The following is a 23,939-nucleotide window of genomic DNA, read 5'->3' on the forward strand; positions in this document are numbered from 1 at the left end:
TAATTAAAACACACAAAATTATCCCATTTAAAAAATTTAACTGAAAGCTCAAAAGAATTTATACTAATATCCTTGAAATATACAGAGGATGATGAGTAAAATCTGCACGCAGAAGAACTGGGCGTGCTTTGGCTAATGAGAATATCTTACATGAAAGTATGGACATCATTGCGTTGTTGCAGAAACAGGAGGTAGAAACCTCATGAGGTAACTTGAGAGAGACCAGATGCAAATCACACCAAGGAACTGTAAGACGTTTAAAAGGGTACCCAAAGAGCTATTTATAGCGAGGTTATGTGAGGTCATTTCAGCTCCTCTAACAGTAAATGACAGAGCTGTCACCAGTTGTGCTGCCCTATTTAGTTGGTGCAGTCTATAAACCTGTTGATAGCAAAATTACATTAGTTCTTTAATGCTGAGGTAGTCACACTAAAGAATATTTGAAATTTTAACACTTTATTGTACTTATTAAAAGAGCAATTTCTCCAAGCACCACTTCGGAATAGCAGTACTGGGAAGGCATCTGATGAGGTTTTTCTCGAAAAAATTAACTGACACACAGTGAATCATTATGAGAATTTATACTTTTAGGTGAAAGTCTACAAAAAGGGAGAGCGGACTTTTCTCCGTTTTCATTAAATCCAATTTCGAAAGTGGACAGAGTCCGGAGGAGTTTTCTGTTGCCCTTACCTGAAAGATAAAGGGTATAGCAGGCCATGAAGGGGACTTCCGATAACGAGCATATTGCTCAAATGCAAATTGTACGATTATACCAACCAGGTATGGAGCAAGAGTTGCAGAAGCCGCAGGGCCTGTCCATGGCCAGACCAAGCCCATAGTGACCATAGGAATTATAAGACTAAGCACTAGAGTAGCAACAGAAGAGATCCTTTGTCCCAGTTGAGGAGTAGGAGAATCACTATTGTTTGCAGCAACATCCAGTTGCACTGGCCTCCTTAAATGGTCCAGTAGAAGAAGAAATACAGCAACACCACAATAGAAAATTGCCTCTGTGAAGAATAATATGAGGAAATCTGGAGACAAAGAATGTAATTCAGGGTTCAGATAAGGAAGCAAAATTCAGAGCTAACGAGAGACAAAGATTTAAATCAAGTAATTGACCATTATACAAGTTCTCAGATAGGTCAAGTCACAAAAATTACTCTAACTACAAACTCTATCGTCTTGTCGCTCCATGTTGAGCCACCATCAAGATTATTAAAAGTTAAGAATTTTATCACCCATTATGCTCCCATCTTTTGTTCATTCATCCAATGATTGTTCCACCATTTTCTCAAAAAACAAATAATTCCAATCACCCAATCAAAATCACATCCAAGGTTTTGAATATCCAAAATGTTTTACATTATCCCTCACTAGTCACTAAATGCACCGAGCACAACCAAACTCTTCACCTCAATATTTTTATCAGGTAGTCCGTTTACCCTATTGATTCAGGGAGATGTCACTATGAACCACATATAGATGCAAGCTGGCACACCTCACATAAATAGTGAATCATACATATTGCAAAATAACCAGAAAATGACAAAACCCAAAGGAAAAGGCCTAGAGACACTTTCTTTCAGAGAATAATTACTCACCAGTCAACAAAGAGTCCTCAAAGATGACAGAAAGAATTCTACGTAAATAGAGTGAAGGAAAAATGAAGGAAGCAACAAGAACTGCAGGGCCCATAAACCATAGTATGCTGTTTTGACTCCTCTCTGCATTCAACGGAAGCATCTCACTATCTTTCCTATATGGACGATTATAAAATGAGATTACACCAGGCTTTCCTTCACCACTTGGTGAATGGAAAGAAGAATTGCTAGCAATTGAGATATCTTCAGAATCCATATCATGGTTTTCCGGCACTAGATCATCTGTTTTGAGCTCATTATGTTGTGATTGATCCTCAGAGACGACAAAAACAAGATACCGCTGCTTCTGGGTCCTTCCATTTATCTTCCTCATTCCATGTATTGACTGGTTTGAATTGTCTATGCAAAAAAAACAAAAAACAAAAAAAAAAAAAAAGAATGTGGAAGCAAAAGAATGTTAACAGAGGATAAGTCCAAAAGAAAATATATCAAATATATTTTAATTTCTTCAGATAATATCAAGAAACTAAGTGGGAACTTTAGATCAAACTGGCTACGTCAAAAGGATGAATTGAAAAGGGATTAAAACTGTATGAGATGCCCAATATTCAGCCAAGCTACCTCTAGTGTATGTTAACTGCTGCGCACTATTTTGCTGGCTGTTGAGCAACCTTTGCGATATCCTCAACTGAAAATTAAAGAAAGCTATGAAATATAAGTGAAAAGGATAAATTTTATGCCAAGGAGAGTAAACTGAAATAGCAAGCCACATAAATTGATTGGCGCATAAAACATCAAGAGTTCTCTCAACATCAGCTTAAACTAAAATTCATAGCTAAGTCATGGTTCTGTAGTATACTACACTGAAAATTCAACTCTACTTTTTGCATGCTTAGTACACTTTAGAAGTTCTAAAGAAATATTTATTTCGTGATAAAAGTTTGGATTGTCCATTGACAATGAGTATTACTAACTATCAAATTCTAGAAGCTGATGTGCATTTTGTTAACTTCAAAACTACCAAAGAAGTGAAGCAAACGGCAGGAAAAAAAAAATCTAGCTCCTCATTTGATGTACATCCACCGTAAGTTATTATAGAGATAGAATAGTGGGTATATCCTGTTAAAGTTCAGGTTCAGCAAGATGAAATTGATAAATTTATATTCAACAGTTCCTCTAAACAATATTTCAAAAAGCTTGGTTAAAGATAAAGCACAATGATGTCGTTCAATTCATGTAACCAACCTTACCTAGTGGGATAAGGCTTGTTGTTGTTGTTATCTTTACATTCAACAGTTCCTTCTTAGTTTTATTTTCCCCGATGGCACTCAAGTATAAGTTGTCATTATTTAAATAACGTTTATTGTGCTTTAGAGCCAGTGGTTTCTTCTCAGTTTTCTTTCTTTCCTCTTCCCAACAACATTATATAGATGGGATAATTGTTCAAATAACCTTGACCGGGGCCAAAACACTGGCAAAGATTTCAGCATCAATTGATTTGAGCATTTTCTTTCAAAATGCCAGAGGACTGGGAAAAAATAAAATTTTTTCTTTGTAGACTGTATTTTTTTGACTTGAACTCGGGTAAAATATTAAAAATTGTAATCACTTTCTTTTCTAAATGACATCTTGATTCATTTAATTATGATTATTAACTGCAATCATTCCCTTATTTATTGACGAAGCCAGATTCAGCTGCAATATAATAAGTGCAGTGCTAAAAGGAAAATTCAAATCAGGCCACTTCTATATCAATCAAAGATGCTCCAGAATATCACTGGCTATAAGCGTCTGCCAAAGTTGTAACACTAAAGTCCATCTGATGTATCATAAATTTACGCAATGACCATACCAACAGTTCTGGGTTTACTACTCATCCGGCTAAGGAACATGAAACTATGGCTCTTACTTTTTCCCATTTTAGAAAACAATTAACGCACATTCTGCATATACCACAGGTTGGCTATCAGGTTTTAAGCAGACGTTATCAAAGCAAGGCAAGAACTTCAGAGCAAAGGTATCAAAACAACATATTATAACTTGTAACAACTCTTGATGAAGAACAAACAGGTCGAACGAGAGAAATGACCAATAAAAAGTGACAAAATAAATAAACCTAACTTTGAGCAAGTACCATAAGGTCCCAAACATCAGTGTGAACAAAAGAAAAATGGACATTGTTGCCTCCGCTCTGGCTGCACCCCTCCTAGGAAAGCTATTTCCATGTGAGAAGTCTCATTAACCGAACGACAGCCAAAACAAAATTAGGTCACGCTACATTTTTCCTTTTATGCTTCATTACATATTTTCCTTAATTCGGAACAAATAAAAAGCAATAAGAGAAAAGGAATTTACCAAGAACAAGCCAATTGTAATGTAAGCAGACTCAGGCAAAAACCGTTAATTTTCCCAGGAAGGTAAAAGGATATGACTTCCAAGTAAGCAAACAAGAGTTTAAAGAACCTGGGCAGTTTTCCGGCGTTGGAAAGGAGAAGACAGAGAAGCTGCTAGACAGGAAAATGACGGGCACTTTGAAGCCATATCTGAAGCAAGAAAAGCATCAAAGACTAGCAGTGACTAAAATTTCTCAACCAATCCATATAAAAAGAATTCCCTCTCACATAAGCAAGTGATTTGATTGAGGAGCATCTATGAAATAGGCTAGTGTAAATTTCTTCACGGAGAAACGAAACAAGGGCTCAAGCTGTGGTGAAGGTTTGAGGAGGTATTTATTGAGAATATTTTACTGCTCATGCTCACATGGTCGTGTGCGTTTTTATGATATGTCGTGGGTCGCGCGTAGAGTGGAGACGAGGACTTCGCACTCTTCTATTCTACTTCGTCCATGGACCTCTCCTCTCGTCTCTCCCTATCCGCCTGGGCTAATTCTTATTTTCTCCGTCACCTACACTTTTTCGCATGCGGGTCAAACTGTCGGAAGCTATGAAAAAAAAATAATAATTAAATTTATATATTTTCTTTTAAATATAATTAATTAATTATATCTGCGCCAAAAAAATATTATATTAGTTATATCATTATATATCTTATTTTCTCCATCGTAAAAAAAAAATCAGCAGTTATACTCATTGAATTCAAACATATGAATTTAATAATTCTGTGGTTTATACTCGGGCAAAACCATAGCTTTGGGTTGGGGGTCAATTTTATGTGATTAATATGTTATTTGATTTTTTAAAAAAATATTTATTATTAATATATCTTTAAAATAATTTTAGGGATGATAAAATTTTAAATTTTTTAAATTTATTTTAATTATTGATTTAATTTTTAAAGTTCTAACTCTACTAATCAAGAACTTAAAATTTTACAATCACATAAAATTAGTCATTATATTATAAAGAAGAAAAATAAAATAAGAACTAATTATGTGTCATTATAAAATTTTAAGTGCTTAATTGAATTCAATGAATCAAATCGATATCATGACAAAGATAGAGAATCAAAAGTTTCACTATATCATAAAAAGGTGACATGTGTAAGTGGAAAAAAAGGAAAACAAATTAAAAAAAAAATGTATAAGTAATAGAGTCAAGGAGAAAGTCAAAAGTGGAAAAAAAAATGAGGGAGGCTAAGGCAGTAATTTTACCCTTAGATCTAGCGCCTCAAGTATCAAGTCTCGTGTTAAAAAAAAAAAAAAAAACTGGGGGAGGGGGGTGTCCTCCTTTCAATGCAACGTAGGTAAGCCCCTGTTTATACTATTTTTAGATGACTTCTATATATTATATCCCTTTAATTTTACAATGATAAAGAATTAACAGAAATATGAAATGATACGTATTATTCATTATTAGATGGTATAACTTTAAGAAAATTAATTATTTGACCATTATAATTTTAATACAGTCATGACTCAATTTTAAAATTTTAACTTATTGTAACTCATTTTATATAATGTTGATTTAATTAGAACTTAATTCTTGACTATGACTCTTTCAACTTAATCCCTATAATTTTAACTATTTAAAATATTTGTCCATATATTTTAAAAAATAAAATTAAAAAGATTAAAATTATGTTAAAATTTATGAATAATGTTTTAAATTACTAAACCCTCTTAATCTTTATAAATATTATAAATATTAAAATTTTAAAATATTTTCAATCTTTAAAATATTTTTTTTAAAGGGTTAAGGTTCAATTTTGTCTATGTACTTATTGTTTAAGAGCGATGGGCACTATATATTCTTAAGTGGAGTAATTTTATTTTTGAACTATTTTTTTAAGGAACAAAAAACCTTTTGTTAGTGAACTATTAATTTTTTTTTATTTTTTGTTGATGTGGCATATGCGTGAGGCTCATGCACAATGACATGTAATGTAAGATTTTTATCATGTCATTTGGTGCTAATTTATCCCTTAATTTTTTTTTTTAGGAGCACCAAGCACCCTTAAATCTTTTTCTAAGAGAGCTAAGCACTCTGAAATCTTGTTAAAGTAAAATTTAATAAATATTTTAAAAATATTAATTATTTTAACCTATAATAATTTAAATATTATTATTTAAAACTCTATACCACCCAATTTAATATTTTTGATATTTTACAATCTTTTATTAAAAACAAAGGGAATGAACCTCCAAATTAATGAAGAGATTATTTCTTCCCTTCTCTCCATTTTTGTCTTGTTAAATAACTTTTTTTTTGTAGCACATTAATAAAATAAGTGATATATTTTAAATAAATATTTTTGTGGGCATATTATTGGTCCTATTTAATCATATTTCTAATTTTACTCCTGACACTACAACATACAAAAAGTATTAAATTTGGATAGTGCAATATCTTGAAAAAAGATTGACCAAAAAAAATTACAAAAAATAATCTAAAAATTTAAAAAACTTAACTAATATTAAAATTATAAGCAAATTCTGACACGCATAAAAGGTGTAACAATTTAAATATTATCTTGGAGAGAAGATTAAAGACCGATATATAAAAAAATTTATAAAATTATAAAATATTAATTTGAGTTGTTAATATTTAAAAAGTAATTTATAAATTTTGAATGAATATTTATGAATAATAATATTTAAATTATCAAAATATGAAAATATTTAATATTTTGATAATATTTATTAAATTTTATTTTAATAAGACTTCAAGGTACCAAGTACTTTTAGAAAGAAACTTTAGGGTACTTAATGTTTTTAAAAAAAAAGTTTAAAGGCAACTTAGCATCAAAGACCATGGTCAGAATCTTACATATCAGTGTGTGTGGAGAGAAAATTGCAAAGTTAACAATTTCCTAACAGAAATAATACTTCAAGAAAAAAATTACCCTACTTAAGAATATAAGGTATCCAACGTTTCTGAAAAATAAGTACAAAAGCAAAATTAAACTTTAATCCTTTTTAAAAATACAAGGACTAATATCTTAAATTATTAAAACTATAGAGATTAAATTGCAAGAGTCAAAATTCAAAGACTAAATTATAATTAAATTCAAACTATAAAAATCAAATTATAATGAGTTAAAGTTTAAAAATTAAATTATATCTGAGTTAAAACTATAAAGATTAAATAATTTTTTTCTCTATAACTTTTTGTTTACGTGTAAGTTCGAAGTTCATACAAGTGTTATATTACCTAATTGCTAGTAACAAAACCTTATAATACATAATTTTTATTTTTTTTTCTCGACTAAATTACCTAATTTTCTTAGGTTTTCAACACCTCCTTCGCTTCACCAATGGGGGGGAAAAAGACTTTCTTTGCTGTTTAATACTACGTTCTTCCCACCTGCTGATGCGCTTAACACGCTTGTATATTAAAATAGGTAAGTCCTTTTCATCTTCGCCAAAACAACGCAAGAGTTAATGGCTTAATGCACTTTTTCAAAAACTCGGGGAAATCCGTATACAAAAAAATAACACTCGATTTTCCACGAACCATACATAAGGTACAAATCTTCGTGGGAATTAGAATGTGAATGACTAATAGAAGTGGCCAAAGCATGTGATCAATCAGTACTGATAACATCAAGGAAAATAAAATCCACATGGGCTTCCACCTAACCATCTTCCAAATTCACTCTACAAAAATAAAACAATCTAAACATATTCTTTTACTGATTTGGTTTACTGTAACTATACTTACTACAAATAAATCGGACCTTAATTAATGTTTCCAAAATAGGAAATCACCGTGGGCCCTCTAGTTGTCAACCATGAAAGGAAATCAATATCATGGCAATACCTCGGGACACATGCTTCGATTCAACGATCGATACAACCTCATCCAAGAATATAATGACAATGTTGGGATGATGACACATTCAGGAATTTACTATTCATCATCAACTTTATCAAACACCTAGACCCCAAAACAAAATGGAGCTCTATTCAAAAAATTCTCCCAACACAATATCAGCTCATCTCCTTCCAGCTCGCTCTAGCCTTTACTAGGACCACCCTCAAGAAAATTTTCAAATTCAAATGAGATTTGCCCTCTTTAAAAATCTGATAGTCCGACAATAATAGGGCCATATTGACTCCACGAAATCGATGTACTTCTCCAATAACCATTCTTCCAATTCTTTAAACTTTCTTTTCCTCAGCTCTTTGTAATCTTTATTTTTTAGGCCCATTACAGGCTGCAAAATAAGAGCTCCGATATCTTCTTTCAGCTTTCCACAAAAGACATAGCTAAAAGCCAGAATGCAGAAAGAGGGCATACTCTTGAGTACTTTGACAGTCTGCTTGAAGCTGAAGACATAAAGTGCATACAATTTTCGAAGTATTGTGATGTAGAAAGCCACAATGAGGGGCCCCAAAACCCACAAAGGGGTCAATTCCCTTGAAATTTCAGCACCATGTATGACATTAACGGCCAGGTAGAAAGGAACACTGCATGAAAAAGATAAATGAGAAGACACGTAAAAAAGACTTGCGTGTTCTATAGCAATCAACACTGTTGACATTGTCTAATGCAATAAGGCAGATAGCACAATAGTTACAATCTACAATCTCAGTTCTCTAGTATCTTAAGGGAGGATATATAGCTTCTGTTTTTTAGCATAAAATCAACAGTGAGTTGTTGACCATACAACAACAACAACAACAAGCCTTTATCCCACTTTGTTGACCATAATTATGTCCATTTTAATATGTCCCCTCACAGTCATGAAAATTTACTAGGTGTCCTCATAAAACAAACAGGGAAAACTAATTGCTCGGTTGCTAACAAGTAACTCCAAAGAAGTCTTAGATTTATTATGACTAAAAACTTAACCAACGTAAAAAATATGCATTAGATAAACAGTAATAAAGATGATGCTACCAAAAATAATACTAGTTATTGGTAAGATATTAACCAAGCATGTCATTTTCCCTTTTCTTACTTCCTTTTCCCCCATGAAGCCTGATGAGATAAACATCGCTTCAACACCCACGTTCAATTGAGATAAAAAATAAAGTATTTGAATGGCAAAAGAGAAGGAAATTTGAAGATGTATAAGAAACGAAACATGCATATCAGACATGCATAAACATTTTACTTTCTCATTTCCCAGATTTAGTGCGCTTAAGTTATATAGGAGAAGCAGATAGCATAACATGCAGAAAGGCAAAATCTTCATACTTACAATATTAGTAAAGGAATCTTTATTGTTGCATCAAGGGCCACAAAATGAGACCATGCCACCTTCAAAACCTCACCTCTTTTCTGGTTTTGAGGCTCTTGTAATGTTTCTTGTGAAACCCCAAGAGGTGGTTCTTCCATAATTTTCTCTGCTTCTTGAGTTGATGATTGTGTGCGCAACATTGTCAACCATTTCTTGAAAAGTTTATGAATAGCTGGTGATGTTGCAAGGCTGTCATTTTCTTTAGAAGCGTAAGAAAGAGGAACATTGTGGACCTTAGGAGATTCTGATTTGGCCTCACCACTCTCTTCCAGTCCAACAGAGGTCTTAGGAACCTTCAATCCATTAGCTATTGTTATCGATTCATCATTTTGTGCATTGCCTTTAAAAGCTGCAATTCTCAATGGTTTATGCGTGGATCCTCTAATAAGAGGAGATCCTACACTGAAAACAATAAATCCTTTACGTGATGCAGAACTACAGAGCTGTATGCATCCATTTCATACACATTTAGCATCATCAACAACGAAGCTAGAAAACAGAAGAAAGCTACTAGAGGATGGCAAAGTCATCGCTTACCAACAATATACAAAAACCCTCCTGGAGCAGAAATATGAATAAAATATCCTCTGAAATAGCATTAGTTTCTTTTAGTAAAAGCATAACATATTAAAACATGTAGTTTTTTTTAATAATAAAACATAGTTCTAAAACTTTATTTCATTGTGAACTTTCATTGAAAATATAAATGAAAATATTCCTAAGATTTATCAAAATGATTAAATATAAATTCAATCTTTGTTATATTATATAATTAATAGAAAATGTATGGATATTTTGGTCAAAACAGGTCTCCTTGTTACATATTTTCTTTGGTTGAAGCATCTTTTGATTTTAAGACAGGCAGGTGTAGAATTTTAAAATGAAAACAGGGCCAACCAATTTTAAGTTTTGAACATCTCTTGGGATAGGAAAAATGTGATTTACATAAAACATATTTAAATTTCAAGACAAAGAAACAAACATATTTCCACCTTGAAGAAATATTTCGCTTTAACAGGCCATGCCAGTCAGTTCGTCCAATCATGTGATGCTTTGTTAAACACCGTTTCAACTGCATCCTTTTGCTAAGTATAAAACGCCTTGATGAAGATGTCAAATAGACACCCTGTGCACAAGGGGGAAAATCATCTATAAGGTTCATATATTAGCGCACTTGAAACTTAAAGGGGCATGATAAGTCTTGATTGAGAGATCCAGATTCTATAGCAACTACACAAAATCTGGTAGACAAATTGGCTTATCAAAGATTCTTCCATTATGAAGAGTCAGTTTCCAGTAAAAGTACATTAACAAGGATAGATAATAAAGATGACCAGTCACAGCATTGGCCAAAGAAAATAGAGGATTAAGTTGAAAATTCTCAATTGCATGGTCATATAGTTAAAATGGATGTAACATTTATAACGTGCTTTCTTTCCTCATAACATGAAAAGGTCAGTATGTATAAATTCTATTGAATGTACAGATTATATTAAATTAAAACCAAACTTTTATTATCTCATACTGAAAGCTGGCGGCAAAAAAAAAAAAAAAAAATTGTCTTCAACATTTTATTTGCAGCAATGCAAAATATTCTAGCACCATGAAAAAGATAAACCATTTCATAACTTCATCTTATATTGCTTTACTATAAGAATGTCAGCTATTTATTTATTTTGGAGTACGTATCAGCTGTTTATTGGACAGCTTATTCAATTCCATTCACGATAGGCATAAAATTCAATTGTAACCGGAAAAAACTGAACTCGATGCAAGTATAATACAATTAGAGATTTCCGGTCATACTAGAGGTTAAATACACACACACAAACAAGTACCTGTGGTTGGTGTGCTACTAATGCCATTTCAGGTCTTTATCCACCAAATTATCTACTCAAGAGCCTATTCAACAAACACCGAGTAACAGAGGTAAGTGACCAGAAACCGGACACAAAAACACAAGATTGTAACCCAGTCGAACAACTTGTACATAAACACATTTAATTCATATCTGAGAATAGAATGGAAGCATCCAAGATACTGGGAAGTTTGAAGGACCAGAGGTTAAAAGAAAATCACCAATGATTCAAGTGCAATAGGTTAGAAGTAGAATGGAAATATCCAAAGTATTAGGAAGTTTGAGGGACCAGAGGTCAAACGCGAAATCGCAAATAATTCAAGTGGAACAGATTAGAATTTCCCCAGTTTGCGGTAATGAAAGCATGAAACAACAAAAAAGAAATTTTTTGTTTGGCCAGCCAAAAAGAATTAACAAACTAATTTCACTCCATCCTGTTTTTGGTTGATTTTCGCGGCACCAGACTAGATAAGGTTTACGAAAGGAGAGCTCATTCAAAATAGAGCATAATCAAACTAAAAAAAGAAAAACAAATATACAACGGCACAAATACAGTTGAATTAACAGACCTTTGTGCTTGAATTATTGAACAGGTCGAATCAAAACCATCTCAATATGCAACCCTTTCTGAATTTAAGAATCATTTTGCCGAAGACTTTGCTGTAAAGAGATAAATAGAAAGAATGAGAAAGATACAAAGAAAGGAAGGTATAATTGAAGGGGACGGAAGTTCTGGTTGAAAATGGTAGGGTTTTTTTCAGGACCTGTTTCTCCAGGTGGATGATAATGGAGAGTGCCTAAAAAAAACACAGCGGGTAATGTCGACAGAGGCGGTTCTGAATTCTCAGGCAAAAAAAACAAAAAAGAAAAAAGAAAAATGAAAGCAAGGCCTTCGTTCAGGGCCTGCTTGATATTGGTCGCCGCTGTGTAATTTTTTATTTTTTAAGGGAAAAAAAAATAACAAAAGCTATGGTGCTATCGAGTCCTATCTATAAATAACTCTTCCAATAAATCACTAACCAAAGAGATCCTAAGTCTAGCTAATGACTTTCTTTTAAAAATAAATGCAAAATAAAAAATATTGTGTATTGTATATTGTATATTTTATATTTTAATATGTGAAATGGAATTCATGATATTAAAAAAATAAAAAAATGTTATTCTTCAGTAATGAACAACTGAACACTACTATTTCAAATTTAATGTGAAATATAAAACCTACGATCTAATGTTTAGTACAGTATATTGAGAATTTAAAATTATAAATATTTTAAAATTTTATAAATAATTTTTTTAATATATTGAGAAGGCTTGAAAATTTCTCCTTGGTCTTATTTATAAAACAAATACAAAATTTTTTTCATCCTATTTATAAATTACATCATTAAATTTTTATTTCAAAATTTTCCTTTTACATTTCATTGAACATTGGAGGAAAAATATATTGTTAAAGTATCTATATTTAATATGGATAAAGTTAAAAATTTATCAAATTTTCAGACAAAATTAATAAATTTTAAAATTTTTATTAACTCTAATGAAATATATTAAAAATAATTTATAAATAAAATTAGATTAGCAGGCCCTTGACATTTATCTAAAGCCCAGTACACGTTATCACACGAGCTAACCCCATGGGCGCAAACAAAAATTTAACTTACATGCGGAATTATAATTTCATAAACATGTTTTTAGGCTGGTCAAAGTAAAAAAGATAATTTATTTTATTCTTTTTAATTATCATGACTCTCATGCATGGTACATGTACCAAATTAAGTATTCTTTTCGATTTTAAATATATGAATTATCACTTTGTCTTTTAAGTTTATACTTATTTTTTCCAAACCATCCTTAGTAATTATAAATATTAAAGGGAGTTCCGTCAATGACATTGCTTCCAATACAAATGATTAAATAAAATATTTTTCTTTAAATTAATTATCTACTCTTTTCATTAATAAATGTAAGACATTTTTTAAGAGGTTGAATATTAAAAAATATAAGATATTTTAAATCTTTTAAAGTATAATCATTACCTTCTTTTTTAAAAAGCCCCTATTGAATATATTACTTTATATTTTTTTAGAATAAAATACTTTATTAAATAAGAGTAAATTTAAAAAAATAAAGTTAGTTTAAAGATAAATAATTACTTTATTGGAGATAAAATTCGATTAAAAATATCTTATATTTTTAAATGAAAAGGTATAGCTCCTATATAACCACCGAAAGGGTGGTATATATAATTAATAAAACTTAATAAAATCGCATGTTTAATAAAAATTGATGTCCATCAACTCTGTAGTACAATTTTTCACTAATGCTCCATTTGAATAGAGAGAAAACAATGAAGAAAAAAAAAACCTAACAAAAAAAAAAAGAAGTAAATAACTTTTCTCCTATCTGGATAAGGAAAAAAAAAGTAAGAAAAAATGGGATGTAAAACCCACCTCATTTTCCTCCCTAGTTTTCTCTCCACCTTATACCCTTTTGTTTGATTTAATTGATCTGGCCTGTACAAATGTATCCTCCGCAGCCACCCTCCTCTCCTCCCGCCCCTCCGAACTGCTGAACGTCGTCAGAGGTGCCCTAAGCCCACGGGATGGGATTCGATAGGATGTGCTGATGCACTTTCAAGGGACGCCCACCATGGGACCAGGGATGTAAATTGCTAGCTGAGGTTCCAATGTGCTGTTAATGAATGTTTTTCAGCGACACAAGGGCTCATGCTTGACTGTTTAAGCTTTTGCAACTGACTCTTTATCAAGCCTGGGCTTGCCACTTGTGTAAAAAAAAAAAAAAGATATAGTATGGTAGGGCTTTATTTTAAATAAGAAATAATATAATTTAGCTTATTTTAAAATATAATAACATGAAAAGTGAAAATATATTTTGTATCAAGTGATCTGATTTTAAATTATTTGATGATGTTAATTTTAATATATTGTTTACCTTCAATTTGCTTTTATAAAGATAATTATACAAAACCTAGTATATTATAAAATAAAGACATTATAATTATTATAATTAATAATATTTCTAAAAGCTTGATAAATAATAGAGCATAATGACATCTTGCAATCCATGTAGCCGACCCCACTTAGTGGGATAACGGCTTGTTGTTGTTGTTGTTGTTTGTATAATCATTGTAATATTACTCATTTTTTTCCTTTCTATCATTTGTTGTTTCCAAACATGAGAGATTATAATATTTCCTATTCAATTTTTTCTTCTCACCTTTTTTTCCCCCTCCTTCCCAGTTTTTCTTCCCATCTAACACGGGTAAGAGTAAGGGCGTGTATTATGATGATAAAGGAGATAGGAAAGAGCATCCGACAAAACATACCAATAATGGGTTCCAAACAAGAATAATTTTCCATCTCAATACACCCATTGATGAAAGAACACCATACCAAGAATACAGATTTCAAACTCGTTCGATTAACAAAACAAAGAAATTGAAAAATTAGAGATTTGGCGCACTGTCGAAGTCAAGACCGATTTACTTTTACATGCATTTTATTTTGTCATTTACTAAAGCAAATAAACTACTATCTACCAACTGCCAATAAACAGATATATAGTCGCAAGTTTACTCGTCCCACGTCAGTATTCAGAGAAGATAAAAATACTGTACGTCAGCACGTATTTTCTAGCAAAAATGGGTCGAATGCACGTATGCAGTGTGTTAACGAAAATAAGAAGGCCTGTAAAACTTCTCTAGCACCAAAACCAAGCGCATTGTGGTTACTAGAAACAAGGATCGCTGAAACTTTGAAATTGTCGAGGATTCCATAGAAACAAAAACAAAATGCCATGAAATTAATATTTCCAATCAGGTACAGCGGAAAATAACATCCAACTACACAGGTCACTAGCAGCCAAACCTTCCCTCCCCCTTGGCACCCCAAAATTTGTGGGTACCATCTTCATTGTTGTCAGCCCTGCTCAATGCATACACCGACTGTCAGAAGATAATTCATCTTGATTCACAATTCAATCGCATCTGAAACCTAAGCTACATATACCTGAAAATGGCCGACCATCCAAGCACAGCTAATGGAGGTTAGGCTCCTGATGGAAACCAGACCATTTTACAGTGCCTCTCCCCACTAATTAACAGCATTTAATCAAAAGAACCACCCTGACGTCCATAAAAATTCCCCCCACCTCGTCTAGAGTGCGTTTGACTTCTCTCCCTATATCTTCCTCCATTGTAATTGCTGTCTTTAGGTCTTTCCGGGTTATCTGATTTGCTATTATCATGCAGCCCTACAGGGTGGTACTCATATTGCAAGCTATGCCCTTGCCTTTCCCGGAGCTGATTATAATGTCTGTTGTCTTGCCCAGATGATTTCCAATCCCCTCTTGATTCATGTCCCCTTCCAAAACGATTTTGATTTCCATTTCCGCGAAATCCAGAAGACAAGCGCTGCTCAGGTCTGAAATCCACACTTGTTGGAGGTGGCTCAACTGAACTCACAATTACCTGACTTGGGGAATGGGAACGACCCTTTGGTGGAGCATTTCTACTCTCTCTTTTGGCTTCTTGGTTCCCTATATTTGTAGCTCCCCCCGCCTTGCCTTTCTCTAAGTCTGATTGATCACTGTGAGGTCGGGGAGTATGTGAGTCAGTCTCGTTGTAGGGGCCTCCTGGATGAGATAAACTCCCATGAGTGGAATCCTTTTGAATAGCCTGACTTGCCTCTGGACAGACATTGCGATAATTGGGTCTGCTACCCTGCTGACTACTAGATGCCTGGGATTTAGGTTGCCAGTGAGCCGTCAAACGTTCTCCAACACTTCGATTTTCCTTCAAAGCAGCACCAACATCTGGTTGACCAGGCTCAGATGATGAGATTTGCAATTCAATTTTCTCAGCCTCCCGATCATGTTTCTTGTGATCAATGTCATGGTTCATCCCCATGACCCGGTGTCCTCTGGAAGGACCCCGCCTCCCCCTGCCTGTCACTGCTTGATCTTTAACAGCAGGAGCAGAAGGCTGAGCAGTTGGATCCTGATTGGCGATGTGGTGTGACCCATCAGGATCAATGGAGTCATTAACATGCTTGGTTTGGCCTTTCACTGAGCTCATGTCAGACTTCTGTGCCTGTTGACGTTCAGTTGATCTTTGAAGATTTTGACCATTGTTTGGATCAGAGTGCAGTCCCTCTTCCGCATCATGCACATTAGTAGATTCTGTTGAACCCCGTTGCCGCCATGATCCATGAGTTTTTCCCTGCTTAGTTTGCCTGACATCTCCATTCTTGGACTCCATTCCACTAGCAACTTTTACAACAGGTGAACTGGTATGTTGAGAAATCTGGCCACCTTGAGAAGCAGAAACAACTCTTCCAACAAACTCATCTGTAGGGCGCTCATTGATTGATGAAGCCACCTGTTGTACGCTTCCTTGCTGAGCCATTTCTTTTGCAGCAGGTTTGGGAATATATCTCTCCATTTCAGCTCTCTTATTTTTAAAATTACCATGCACTTGCTGATCAACCTTTACAGAGTTAACTGTCTCAAATTTACTTTTCTCAGCTGATTCATCTGCAATCTCCATTTTATTTTGATGTTTAACTGGTGCCCAAATCACAGTATCATTCCCATGGGACTTCTCTGTTGGTCTATTAGCCTGCATGTTTCTTGGCATCCTTCGAGAATGCTGAGATTTCCATTGGCTGCTCAACCTACCATGGGATTCCTCATTTGATGAATTTCTGGACTGCTCTGGATGCTGATTTGGATCTTTAGACAAGGAAGCAGGCAGAACTGAGTCCTGATTTAACTCAAAGTTAGAAGCCTTGGGGTGATCACTTTCCACAGAACTTCTAGAAAAATTGGCTTCCTTTGGAGTTGCCAGAGGTAATGATGCTGCAAAAGACGGACTCTCCTCAACTTTGTGTTTGTTCTTTCCATTCTTATTATTATTCTTCCTTTTCTGGTTTACAGAAGACTCAGCCACAATAGTCAATCCACCAGCAGAATAGACTTCATTTGCTACAATCCCAGGAGAGCCAGCATCAATCACTGTGCCATTCTCAACTTTTGAGGCAGCTGGGGTGGCAGAAATAAGCTTCTCATTGGATGAAAGATTCTGCTTTTGTTTATAGCCCACTCGCCTCTGCTTTGCAGCAATATTACTTAGAACCTGCATATCCCCAGTAGCTTCAGCACTATAAACATCCTGGTGCAAGGTCACTGATTGATTAGGAACAGATTCTTTGCCAGTGTCTAGTTTTTCAGAGGGCAGTTCAACAGACAAGATCAATGATGTTCCTACTTGGTTAGTGCCATTCACACTTATCTGACTATTGGTGCTACACATCATGGATGCCCCAGATTTGCCAGCCAAATTTGCTGATTCAGAAGCTTGTGATTCCTGTGTCTTATTCTTGAGGGCAGAACTTGTAGCATTCTCTTTATAATTTGATCCTTCCACTTCTTGTGCACGCCTGTTAAGCTCATCTAGCTTCGCAAGTGCTTTAGCCTTTTGCTTCCTTATACGCTCCTCCTCTTCCTCTTGCAGCTGCTTAGTCCGCTGCTTAGCTAATTCTTTAATTTTAGCACGCTGAAAAGTTCCAAAGCATATTGTGTAAATGATGGTACACAGAAGCTAGCAAATACAAAATTGGTTTATATTTTATCACCTGTGCCTGAGTGGCAATTGGATCAGACATGGACTGCACAGATTCTCCATCATGCCTAGCTTGGTGATAGGACCCAGACCTGTCATAGGTTTCAATGGATATTCGATGGTCACCAATGTGAACATCAGATGCTTCCAACTGTGAACTAGATGGAGTGGAATCAGCATCAACAGACTTCTGTCGCCACTCATCAGCATCTTGATTATTGAATCTTCCCTTGCTACGATGATCAGCTCTACCTTGAATGCCATGAACAGCTCGCCTGTAAACAGGCATTTCAATATGTTCCCCATGTTAAAAGCAAAGTTACTGCAGTTGATACCAAGAAGTTATGAACAAACCTGGATGATTCTGTCCCCCTGAAAGACAAGGATTCAAGATTCTTTTCTCCACCAGAGGCACTCACTTCACGAAGGGTTGGATTCAAGACTTCAGGGGTGCATTTTCTCTGAAGAAGCATATCACCAGCAACAACTCCATTTTCCACATGATTTACAGGAGCATTAGCAGCGTAAAATTTATTCCTTTGCTCCTCCCTACTCTTAGCAGATGAATTATCCCTAGCTTTTGCATTCAAACCCTCTATCTTCTGAATTAGGCTGGATTCTTTTGGGGCAACTGATCGTGAAGGGACTTCTTCCCCACCAGAAGCAGTACGATCCAATTTCCTTGCTGAAGTGTCATTTGATGTCTTGATATTCCCAGAACTATCAGAATGATCAGCTTTGACAGAAAAACTAGATCCTCGATTTTCTGAAGTCTGCAAAACTTCATCCCCACAACCACCTGCCCTTGAATTCATCTCCTCATTTACTCTGGAATCTGTTTTCTGCTCATTGTCCCAGACAGGCAGTCCTTTGTTATCCCTCCGCTCAACATACGCATTTACTGTCTCTGATTCCTCCCAGTTTGATGGTTCATTTTTTCCATCCCATGCATTATTTTGCTTTAAAAGAACTCTGTATGGTCCACCAGTATCAGGAGGATGACTGGATTCCCCTTGCTTTGAGGATTGCTTTCCAGAAGAAACACATCCCCCAGATCTACCTTGTAAGTTGCCAGGCTCAGAAGGATTTTGAACTGAGTACCTGCTGTAAACAGTAAGTCCAGCTGACATTCCCATGAAAGGAACATCCCGATCATTTGAATTGCAATAACCCATTGGAGCACTATAATACCCATCATAGGCCATTGGACCAGGATAAAAGCCTGCCCTAATAGGCATACCTGGACGAATATATGAATCAGGCATATGAGGCCTGTACGCATCCCCATTTTTTGGATGGGGCCCTCGAGGACCAGCCCCAGGAGGAGGAACCGTTGGTGGGTTGACAAGACCAGTAGGAGGAATATGAGGGCGATAATAAGAAAATGGTTCAATTGGAAATCCACCAGGAGTAACAGGACTTCCAAATGGGGGCCCACCAGGCGGTCCTCTAAACCAAACACCACCTTGAGGGTTATTCACTGGAGGAACATGCCAAGCATCATAATGCTGAGGACCAATCCCAGCACTAGGGTAAGGGTGGGGATTCCCCTGCCATTTCTCCATGCTAGGCTTCATTCCATCATCACTGTGCGTCTGATGATCTCCTCCCCAAGAATTTACTGCTCCACCCATGACATTTGCATCCACTGAAACATCATCTGTAAATTACCAAAATGCAACACTGTTTCAGATGAAAGAACACCAAATCCTCACAGTAGTAACAGAAAGAAACAAATTGCAGTGACATGCAAATATAAAGGCAAGAGCAACTAGACAAACCAACGGTTTCAGCTTTTTCTTTCCCATGTCCAGAAGATGAGCCAGGACGACCATGAGAACTGTGGTCTGCCAAAAGTTGATAAAAAAATTACCACTGACAGAAGATCCTAATTAAGGTAAATGATAATATAACCTATCTTTTGTCTAATTTTTGTAGCGCAATGATTTCTACATAAATAACAACCAACATCAGATAAAATGACTCCTTAATTAAAAAATAGCAGCTACCTCCGTATAATCATTCATCAATTATTAATAAATAGAATCACAATCATATTGATTTCAATTTACCCATGAAGCCACGCTATAATAAAGGAAAAGGCAACCGCACTTTCAGAACAGCCATCTAAGCACTCACTGAAACACTCATAATGAAAACAAATCACAATTGACAAATTGGTAAGGGAAGACAATATACTCGAGCAGGAAAAAAAAAATCACCAAGACAACCAGTGAAATTACAGCAACCAATCCTAGATGGAAATTATATGGCATAAATTTAGGGCTTTAACCATGAGCTACAGAATGAATAATTTTTATTTAGCTGGTCTCTTTTATATGCAGAGGAGCTGCACAGCACAGCTCCATTTCATATTTAATTGTCTTGTCTTTCAATTAACTTGTTCTGAATTCTCTTATTTTCTTTTGCAGAAAAGATAAGACACATAATCCTCCTCCTTAGTATTTTTCGTGTCTCTTAGAACAATGAATAGCTGCTTCATTACAAAAAACAAGTTTAATAAAAGTATCAAAGGAAAATCAACCAAAAAAAAGTGGCAAAGGAAATGCTACCTTGCAACTCAGAATTCTTTAGAGACTTGTCCTTTTCAGAACCAAGAGTTGGGAAATCTCCAGAACTAAGAGAAAACTCACTCTTGGCTCCCTGCGTTTGCACCCCAGAAAAAAATGATGTTATCAGAAGGGCTAGTAATAAACACAACTTACAAGCAGTCATGGGCAGGTAGTGCTGAAATTAGAGGGTTTGTATAATTTTTTTTTTTTTTGGGAGGGGGGGATAGATCTTTGATGGCATAAAATACAATGAATTCAATTCACTTCCCTTAAAACGTAACCAATGCAAAATGCTTGAAATTCCTACGCCATAGATCTTATTCTGTTAATCATGCAAGATAAAAGTTCCTTCCACAAACAAATACTGACTTATAGCAACAAAATAGACTTGCTCGAACAACGCCTAAAGTGAATTAACTATTCATGAGTTACAAATAGTACGGCTTGCTATATATTTTATATCAAAGTTTAATTGCATGCAGACTAAGGTTGACACCAAGTCCAAGACTGCATCATGGATGGTTAGTGACAGTAAAACAATGAATATATTGTAATCTTTTAAGCACATACAATACTTAAGTCTACAGCCTACCAGCTTGTCCGCAGCCCTTGAACTACTCCAAGCCACAGGATTTTCAGTCAAGGATTCAGCAAATCGAGACAACTGTGAGCTACCAGGTCTTGTTTCTGCACTCCGAGGACGCAGTGATGGCAGTGAAGCCTGATTTGTTGTTAGTGAACCAGATGCTGATGATGGCCTAGAATTTGAACCCCATGCATTTGAATTAGGTTCAAGAGCCCTATCACTGCCAGCAGTTGAAGGCCTCGTGCCACTTCCACCTGATGATGGACGAGCACTGAGATGACTGGGTGAGCTACTACCACCATCAGTGTTTGGTGAGAGAGAAGACGACCCCCAAGCATTTGATGCAGAAGATGATTTACTGCCCCAGCTGAGGGTACCCCTAATCACAATGGATAGATTGCATCATTTCAAGAAATAAAGAATACAAGTAGATAAAACATCATATCACTGAGATCAATAAATATTTACTTACTTGGGAACAATCTCCACATTTGGGTCCAGACCATGATTTTCTAACCTTGATACAGAACAAATGGGAAATATTCAGAAGGCAGCTGGTCACATTGATTAGCCAAAAAGATAACAAGTTGAGCAAGAAACTAAATACCTTTGACTGGGCAAATTAATAGGTTTTGGAACTGCAACTTTGCCTAATACAGTCATACCACCTCTCCTGGAACTTGAAGAGGCCCATCTGCAACAGTATTAGCAACACTATTGTCAAACATCAAACTTAAAATCTCCTCATTGATAAAGACAAAGGATTATAGATAACATCATAATTTGAACGCAAATTTCATTTGGTTTCCCACTTGATCATATCACTATACAAAATGGAAACAAAAGTAAAAAATCAAAATATACCTTCGATCCCCACTCAACATACTTGAAGTCATAGCCTAGTTGCTGCCACACAATCATTCAACCCACTTGGAAGGCCTATTGCAAGAAACACATAGTTAAGGGCAATTGTGTGATATTATATTGCTATACATGCATAGAAGGCAATTCAATTAGAAAACAAATTGATCAGAATACTATCAACAAAATTAAAGTCCATAAATATGAATATTGTCTCTCCCAAAACTTCACTGAGAATTCAAGTGTTACATTTGCTATTTTTTAAAATGAGGTGGCCAGAAGCAAAAAATTGAATCCTTCTATGTATTTAATTTACATAATCTGATTTCAATATCAATACATGTCTTTATCATCGTTCCCAGAATTCCTCGTTCCGAAGAACTTTTGTTCCTGCCTCCACAACAATCCCCTAAAGACCGCCCATCACTGATTAACATTCTTAGAACATATAAAGGGCGTGAACCTCATGCAACTAGTCAACTTGTATAAAGCAGCCTTCTTTATCCATTGATGAAAATTATACTTTGTCTAGCAAATATAAGAAACAGCCACGTGCTGTCCCATGTTCCACCAAATATATACTCCAGAAGAATCAAATTCAACATTCGCCAATAACTATCTCTCACATCCAACTGTAGACAAACCTTTACCATTTACAGGCAAGAGATCCAAGAAAGAAACAACTGAAACCTTACGAAAAAGAGCATGCTTTCAACAACGAAATTATCAACGATAAGGAATCAACTACCGCATATGCAAGCATTAACAATCGCAAATTGGGTTCAGATTCTCCGCATGAAGTTAAGAAACATAATCAACAATAGTGAGGTGCTAGGATCATCGTTTTAAAAGAAAAATGGATATGGCAGAGAAGTTGCATCAGTAAATTTTCTTTGGGGCGTCGCCAGATAAAACAGATTCTGTACCACTCCTTTTTTATTTGAACAACAACGAACAAACAGAGACATATCTTAAAATCCCTTAATATATTAAGCGCAAAGACACAGTCACAAAAATGCTAGTTATATATCGTCCCACGCAATAATTACTTTCCCCTTCGTTTCCCTCGAGGATCAATCAATGGATAGATAAAATTCAGAAGTGGAAGCAAAAGCATGCCAGGCACAACTCCAAAGTACCTGGCCTGATTTAAAATAAACGAACAGAGGTTCGTAGAAACCCTAAAGAAGCAATTACAGAAAGCTTTCCCAGAAATAGGGGAAAACGATCAAAGGCTTGCGGGATTATCGAAGAGGATCGTGGTGAAAATTCAGAGAAGGAGATCTGCAAGCGTTGATGCAACGGCCTTGTGTGCGGGTTTGGGATGGGAGATGAAGGAGCGAAGAATAGAAACAGCTGAAAGGAGTTCGAGGACGTCCCAGTCGAAATGCCTTGCGAGACATTATTCACAAATATAGGCCCCTTTAAGAAAATATATTTTTAATCCATTAATTTTAATATATATTTTAAATTTTAATTTTAACTTAATTGTAAAATGTAAAAGTAATAACAACAGCCCCTGAAAAAAAAAAAAATCGGCGGCGATGCCAGTGGTGCAGTGAATTAGGTGCTCGAAAAAAAAAAAATTAGGACCACATCGCTCTTAGAGTGAAAAATGATAATTTATATTTAAAAAGATTAAATATTACATTATTTTTAAAACTCTAACCTCATTTTTGCAGGAATGAAGAAGGAATATATTAAAATTTTAATATTTTTATTACTGCTGAGACTCCAAAAAAAAATTATCTTAATATTGATGATAATAAAAATCATCAAGATTTCATTGATGACAATAATAAAATCTGATTATTATTAGTGTTAATTTTATAATGTTATTTTTATTAAACTTAATTTGTTTTATACATTTAATATTATGTGTAATAATGTTTTTGGAATTTTAAATATATTTTTCATATTTTAAACTAATATATATATATATATGGTTGAAGCCCTAAAGGTCAGAGTTGAGTGTAGAGCCGGTAATTTAGGCCGAGCTTGACAGATTAGCTCGAACCCACCAAAAAAATTTAGGATTGAGTTTAGAAAAGGTATGATATTTTTATGTTCAGACTTATTCAGTTTGGGTCAAACACAATCGGCTTAGGGCTTAACCCGAATACTTGAATAAAAAAATTATTTTTGTAAAATATATAAAATATGATAAATAATA

The 23,939-nt window shown here is 34.8% G+C and overlaps 3 protein-coding genes across 10 annotated transcripts; all 3 read right to left on the minus strand.

Annotated features, from left to right (window-relative positions):
• LOC129320373 (uncharacterized) lies at positions 1-4,484 on the minus strand. Of its 5 annotated transcripts, none has more exons than XM_054965797.1 (7): positions 4,226-4,484; positions 4,068-4,147; positions 3,739-3,810; positions 2,226-2,292; positions 1,605-2,003; positions 691-1,034; positions 1-381 (listed from the first exon to the last, which is right to left on the minus strand). In XM_054965797.1, exons 1-7 carry the CDS (start codon positions 4,251-4,253, stop codon positions 166-168), a joined length of 1,206 nt encoding a protein of 401 aa, XP_054821772.1. In that variant the 5' UTR covers positions 4,254-4,484; the 3' UTR covers positions 1-165. The 5 variants fall into 5 exon arrangements, with proteins under 5 accessions (XP_054821772.1, XP_054821776.1, XP_054821773.1 ...); XM_054965801.1 differs by having other exon boundaries at positions 3,726-3,810; positions 4,226-4,483; XM_054965798.1 differs by lacking the exon at positions 3,739-3,810 and having other exon boundaries at positions 4,226-4,483.
• Positions 4,485-7,668: 3,184 nt separating this feature from the next.
• Positions 7,669-12,023, minus strand: LOC129319346 (uncharacterized). 2 transcript variants are annotated; one of them, XM_054964386.1, is made up of 7 exons: positions 11,871-12,023; positions 11,676-11,766; positions 11,087-11,150; positions 10,241-10,374; positions 9,786-9,835; positions 9,210-9,645; positions 7,669-8,472 (listed from the first exon to the last, which is right to left on the minus strand). In XM_054964386.1, exons 3-7 carry the CDS (start codon positions 11,111-11,113, stop codon positions 8,058-8,060), a joined length of 1,062 nt encoding a protein of 353 aa, XP_054820361.1. In that variant the 5' UTR covers positions 11,114-11,150; positions 11,676-11,766; positions 11,871-12,023; the 3' UTR covers positions 7,669-8,057. The 2 variants fall into 2 exon arrangements, with proteins under 2 accessions (XP_054820361.1, XP_054820363.1); XM_054964388.1 differs by lacking the exons at positions 9,786-9,835; positions 11,871-12,023 and having other exon boundaries at positions 9,210-9,650; positions 11,676-11,864.
• Positions 12,024-14,903: 2,880 nt separating this feature from the next.
• On the minus strand, positions 14,904-23,159 carry LOC129319502 (protein MODIFIER OF SNC1 1). Of its 3 annotated transcripts, XR_008595510.1 has the most exons (11): positions 22,906-23,159; positions 21,770-21,844; positions 21,513-21,599; positions 21,378-21,422; positions 20,912-21,284; positions 20,320-20,410; positions 19,528-19,593; positions 18,101-19,406; positions 17,760-18,021; positions 15,135-17,680; positions 14,904-15,050 (listed from the first exon to the last, which is right to left on the minus strand). XR_008595510.1 is itself a non-coding variant. In XM_054964604.1 (10 exons), the coding sequence occupies exons 2-10, from the start codon at positions 21,799-21,801 to the stop codon at positions 15,233-15,235; spliced, it is 4,698 nt and encodes a 1,565-aa protein (XP_054820579.1). In that variant the 5' UTR covers positions 21,802-21,844; positions 22,906-23,159; the 3' UTR covers positions 14,904-15,232. The 3 variants fall into 3 exon arrangements, 2 of the variants coding, with proteins under 2 accessions (XP_054820579.1, XP_054820578.1); XM_054964604.1 differs by having other exon boundaries at positions 14,904-17,680; positions 20,912-21,272; XM_054964603.1 differs by having other exon boundaries at positions 14,904-17,680.
• Positions 23,160-23,939: the final 780 nt, after the last annotated feature.

This window comes from Prosopis cineraria, unplaced genomic scaffold (assembly GCF_029017545.1).
Source record: "Prosopis cineraria cultivar Desert tree isolate PC_DT_omini unplaced genomic scaffold, ASM2901754v1 PC9, whole genome shotgun sequence".
In the NCBI taxonomy this organism is placed as follows: Eukaryota; Viridiplantae; Streptophyta; class Magnoliopsida; order Fabales; family Fabaceae; genus Prosopis; species Prosopis cineraria.

What these genes read in the sequence shown, in the direction of transcription:
- LOC129320373 (XM_054965797.1), bottom strand. Translation starts at nt 4,253, where the DNA reads ATGCTCCTCAATCAAATCACTTGCTTAT. An exon ending in CAATCAAATCACTTGCTTAT is followed by an intron (nt 4,148 to 4,225) that starts GTGAGAGGGAAT and finishes TTCTTGCTTCAG; the next exon opens with ATATGGCTTCAAAGTGCCCG. An exon ending in CTATACCCTTTATCTTTCAG is followed by an intron (nt 382 to 690) that starts GTAAGGGCAACA and finishes TGCTATCAACAG; the next exon opens with GTTTATAGACTGCACCAACT.
- LOC129319346 (XM_054964386.1), bottom strand. Translation starts at nt 11,113, where the DNA reads ATGGCATTAGTAGCACACCAACCACAG. An exon ending in TAGTAGCACACCAACCACAG is followed by an intron (nt 10,375 to 11,086) that starts GTACTTGTTTGT and finishes CCTTGTGCACAG; the next exon opens with GGTGTCTATTTGACATCTTC. An exon ending in AGGGTTTTTGTATATTGTTG is followed by an intron (nt 9,646 to 9,785) that starts GTAAGCGATGAC and finishes TTTTCAGTGTAG; the next exon opens with GATCTCCTCTTATTAGAGGA.
- LOC129319502 (XM_054964603.1), bottom strand. Translation starts at nt 21,801, where the DNA reads ATGACTTCAAGTATGTTGAGTGGGGATCGAAG. An exon ending in AATGTGGAGATTGTTCCCAA is followed by an intron (nt 21,285 to 21,377) that starts GTAAGTAAATAT and finishes CATTGTGATTAG; the next exon opens with GGGTACCCTCAGCTGGGGCA. An exon ending in CAATTGCCACTCAGGCACAG is followed by an intron (nt 17,681 to 17,759) that starts GTGATAAAATAT and finishes GGAACTTTTCAG; the next exon opens with CGTGCTAAAATTAAAGAATT.